At 42.1% G+C, this 4,595-nt stretch overlaps 1 protein-coding gene across 2 annotated transcripts; it reads right to left on the bottom strand.

Annotated features, from left to right (window-relative positions):
• Positions 1 to 289: 289 nt before the first annotated feature.
• SARC_05044 lies at positions 290 to 4,220 on the bottom strand (the record flags this gene model as incomplete). 2 transcript variants are annotated; one of them, XM_014301094.1, is made up of 9 exons in its annotated part: positions 290 to 476; positions 697 to 804; positions 1,220 to 1,411; positions 1,688 to 1,865; positions 2,353 to 2,474; positions 2,836 to 2,900; positions 3,236 to 3,312; positions 3,647 to 3,810; positions 4,136 to 4,220. In XM_014301094.1, coding segments are annotated over 9 exons (1,174 nt in total), but the record flags the coding sequence as incomplete, so codon positions are not given. The 2 variants fall into 2 exon arrangements, with proteins under 2 accessions (XP_014156569.1, XP_014156568.1); XM_014301093.1 differs by having other exon boundaries at positions 3,711 to 3,810.
• Between the last annotated feature and the right edge of the window lie 375 nt (positions 4,221 to 4,595).

Raw genomic sequence — 4,595 nt, 5'->3', positions numbered from 1 at the left:
GTTTAGAAGGAACCGGAAGTTATCAGAATTATCATATCCGTATACCCGTTGCCTTATGTTTAAAAAAAGTACATAGCATAGATGTTCGGCGAGGCGTGTTATGTATAGAGATGATGCCACGACAACAGTGATCTATGTGTTGGTTGTTTGCTTATGATTCACGTCATACACTTCGAAAGAGAGTAATATATTGGCAATTGGATTCTAGTGTGTTTGGCTTCACACAGATGAGAGGCGCAAAAAGTGTTCCTGCCTCATGGATCGGCTTCGTAGTTACTAGTGAGATGAATCTATTAGCCGAACCTCATATTCAGGCCCAGGGCTGTGAGACAATTCTGCATCAGAATTGCGAGAAATTTTCGGTTCAAATGCTCCTTATCGCTCAATAGATATTCATTCGGCTGTACGAGCTTGAGAGATTCCTCAAAGTCAAGCAATTTCACTCTCGGATTGTTGCCGATGGTCTGTCGCACAGCCTGTGCATTGAAATGCAAAATATGAAACGACGCTCATTCGTTAGGCAAGGATAATTTTGTCAATTCATGATTAGTGACAGTTGGCTGGGACCCTTTCTCCCGTTGATCACTGGCACTATACAAGTTTATCACTATGTTGAAATGACTGGCTGGATCTGGCGGTTTTGGTCTCTATGAGATTGCATGTCCCAAAAAACTGTAGACTCTGTAATTTACATACCGTGTTTAGTTCATCAACTCTCTTACACTGTACAAGCCATGGGCTCACGAAAGAGTTTGGCGCAGCTTCGTCTGGACAAAGAGGCATGTTGGATGTGTGCCACAGGATCTGGTGCGTAGATAAAAAACCTTTAGCGTTGTACTTCGCATATAGTATGAAATCATGAACTAATGAGTCTGAAGACAATGAACTGATAAGAATCTGAGCGCGTTGGAATGAGCTACAAGCGACAGCGAATTATATGTTCATCTATTCTCCAAAGCTTTGAGATTGAAATTCAGACAATGTGAATTATATATGTGCTATCTACGTAGATGTTCGAAGTTTAATGCGATGCGCAATAAATAAGATTTTTGTTTTGCTTCGTAGAAGTGTCATGATACGACGTGTAGTAGTGTACAGCTCTTATGCATTGTCAATGCGATATTAGAAACTGATGACTGCGCACTCAGTGATAGCCAACTATAAATCATATCCGTGCGTACTACTGCGTGGAGCATAGCGAGTCACATCGTTTGCATACCTCATCGTTGGGTACGAGCGATGTCGCAAAGTCAACAAAGCCTTGCCAGTGAGCTTTCCACTGGGGAATGACCGTGTGCGACCAGAAATCGTTCTCATCGGCATTAAAATGCGACTCCCACACGTACGTGCGCCCAATATCGTAGTAATTCGAAGATGCTACCACGTGTGTTACGCGATTTCCTGTCAGCATCTGGTGGCGATAAGGAATAGGAGTGTTCTGTGAGTGTCAAGCTTCATATATGTGCTGTGTGGAGTACAAAAGGCAATACATCCCGCTACGAAGACCTCCACACCGTGCAGTGATATATAGTGTGTTTAGAGATCAAAATGTCTCACCCTTTGAATGGACGCTCGCTTGTGTGGTTTACTATGACTATGGTCTGATAACGTCCACATGGCGCAAGGAACAGATGTAGTAGAAATGATAATGACTATGTTCTTGTCGTACTGTGCATGAGCCACCCACCTCGAGAGCTTTTATCGCAGGGCCAATAAGAAGAGCATAATGTTGCGCCGCAGAGTTTGGGGCTGGAAGTTTGAGCATATTCTCAGCCCTTGAGCCGTACCAAGGGCCCGTCGGTGACATCCCGTACTTGTTCATCACCGATGCGATCACGGCAAAGTTATTATCACAATAGTCCAACCTAAAAAAGAGAAACCATCAATTTTAAAGTCTGTTCTGACAACATGTTTATTTCGTGCTGTAAGCGGTTTGATCGCATCTACTGTGATTGGGTTGTCTGATTTTATAGTAAAAACTTTGTCCCAGTTATTGCACAGTCACTACTCGTGCAATATATACGTATACTAACACTGATAATTTTACCCGGTTTAAATTCCTGACGATTCAAAACTTGACAATAAAATCTGCGAGATGAGAACTAGCTCGATAAACTCACAGAAAATTGAATTCTTATTGTCAAGACATGTTTTCATCAACCGAAAGGTATTTAAAAGCACCCGGTTCAGAACTTTGAAAACGCGTGCCTCACCAAAAGCTTCGAAATACTCGAAACTGTGGCTCTGGTGGAATGTGCAGAGGATTGGGGTTTCATTTACTGTGGCTTTGAAACCCTGTAAGCAGCTATTATTTAGCGGCGTATATACCTTTGACAAAGTTGTTGCACATACTGTATAGAAGACAAGAAATCGACATCGGGAATATACGCGCTGCTCTGTTTGTGACTGTCCACGATATCCTCTCGAGCCTCTTTATACTCTCGCTTTAGAGCCTTCTGTATGTGTTTCTGACTCTGAATGCGTAAAGTAAATACAGATTGTAGGTGGTCAATAATTGTACATAGCTGGTCAAGCGGAAATTGAAACATTATTACACTGGGAAATACATCTGTCTGCTAGATCTACAATCCAATATCATAGACAGGCGTAAAACAACCATTGGGTTACATTTGATCGTATTATTCGAGCATGTCGCATTGTAACATATAAATATATATACACACACACACACACATATATATATATATTTATAAGCCCGCACTATATATATATATATATATATAAGCCCGCACTTGTAAATGAGGTTGCTATTTTTAGATTCGTAGTGCGAAACAGTCCACGGTCCAAAACACAGACTGCAAATAGTCTACACACCTGCATCCGCCTCTTCATCACTTTGCCACAGAACTCCTTAACTGCGTACCGATCATTGTAGTCTCCTATATCCATGAGGATACAGGTTAAAGTCAACATCGCAGAATATATACGATATTGGTTTTGCAACGCATGGATTCTTGCCGATTCCCTCGAACGCAATAACATTGGTGACAGCATATTATGTAGAACGTATTACTTATACGAAAACATAAAGTTTTATTTGACCACTCAAGAGAAGATTGACCCGTAACATAAACAACCAAGAACGTGAAGTCAATAGTAGGCCTAGTGCGCGGCGTAATCACCGTCCCAAACGCAATTTATATCATGTCAGACTATGACTTTCAAATGTGCATGGGATATACGGAATAATTCTCAATGCATGGGATGCACTTACCCAAAAATAAGACTACGTGCTTGACCGCCCCATCTGTAAATGTTGAAGCATCGACATCGCTGGATGTCTTGTGAACGCTGCATATAATGAATAAGAAGTAGTGATCTGTTCAACTATGCTGTGTGACTCAATCATTGTGCGATTAGCAATTTTACCAAAAACTCACGAACATGCAACGACAGGTGTTGCTGAAAACCACAATAGTAGAACAACAACGAACACGGTAATGTGCTAGTCGCTATCTATTTGTAGGTAGGACTAAAACTAAAAACCACGCCAACAACACCGCCGACGACACCACGTCATCAACATTGTACAGTAGGATGTCTCAAGCAACAACCAGACGGAAATACTCAATCGTCACCTTTTCGATATAGACAATACATATAGAAAAGTCTGAGTGGCACATACTCGTGTACATGCATGAGATTGGCCGTAGCATCGCGCACAGAGCCAGTGCCGGTGATCAGCATACCCGCCGAAAGTATACCGCCTACGAGCATGATTGCTGCTATACAGTACGCCCATGTTGGCACAGGCGAATACTCCGCCACGTCGTCGTCAGTGTTTTTAACCTGTCGAAGTGGGCGTGTGGCCGATGATGTAATGAATTGGGCATTAAAAAATTCCCCGGATAGAAACAAACATCAATGAGTCTCGGAAGGTAAGTTTGCCATGTTAAATCTGTTTGACACATTGAGGTGTCTTCGAGATAACCAAGGTGACATTTAGCTATCTACCAACGAATAGTTTTTCACCGGCACAAAGCAGGTGGTCTCACAGCTTTCCCAAGAACATCATATAACAAACTTTGTTCCAATGATCTACCAAGTCGAATTGCGATGTATGTCCGGATACCACTCAGGTAATTGTATGAAGTCAGCTGTACATAATACTTACCAAATCAGAGTCTATCTCGAACAGAACATCCTCTCTCAAATCGTCTTCACTCCCCTCACCACCGAGGTCAAAATCACTGAAGCTGGGAATATAGAGTGACAGATGTTACTCTGTGAGCGAGGCAGCACGCACAGCCTTTTTCGCCGGTATATTGATTTAACATGCATATGACTCAGGCCAGAACTGCAGTTGCAACCTGAACTTAACATATGAATTGGTTACCATGTTGCAAGCAAACAACAACCAAATTTGCTGTCATGTCCACGCATATGGTTTACTAATTTCGGAGTGCGAAGATCAAATATCCGATTTATATCACGATTATCCATCTGATCGAGGAGTGGTTTCCTTTCTTCGAAGTACACAAAGGATGTGTGCTCATTGCTCATAGCAGCCGATCCATACATGCTGCTCTGCACTGATGCGGTAAGCACAATTTGACACTCATTTGACAATACAA

The sequence above is a fragment of the Sphaeroforma arctica genome (assembly GCF_001186125.1).
Source record: "Sphaeroforma arctica JP610 unplaced genomic scaffold supercont1.308, whole genome shotgun sequence".
Classification (NCBI taxonomy): domain Eukaryota; class Ichthyosporea; order Ichthyophonida; genus Sphaeroforma; species Sphaeroforma arctica.
Note: the sequence above shows the minus strand (reverse complement) of the source record. Positions and strands in the feature narration are given on the sequence as shown.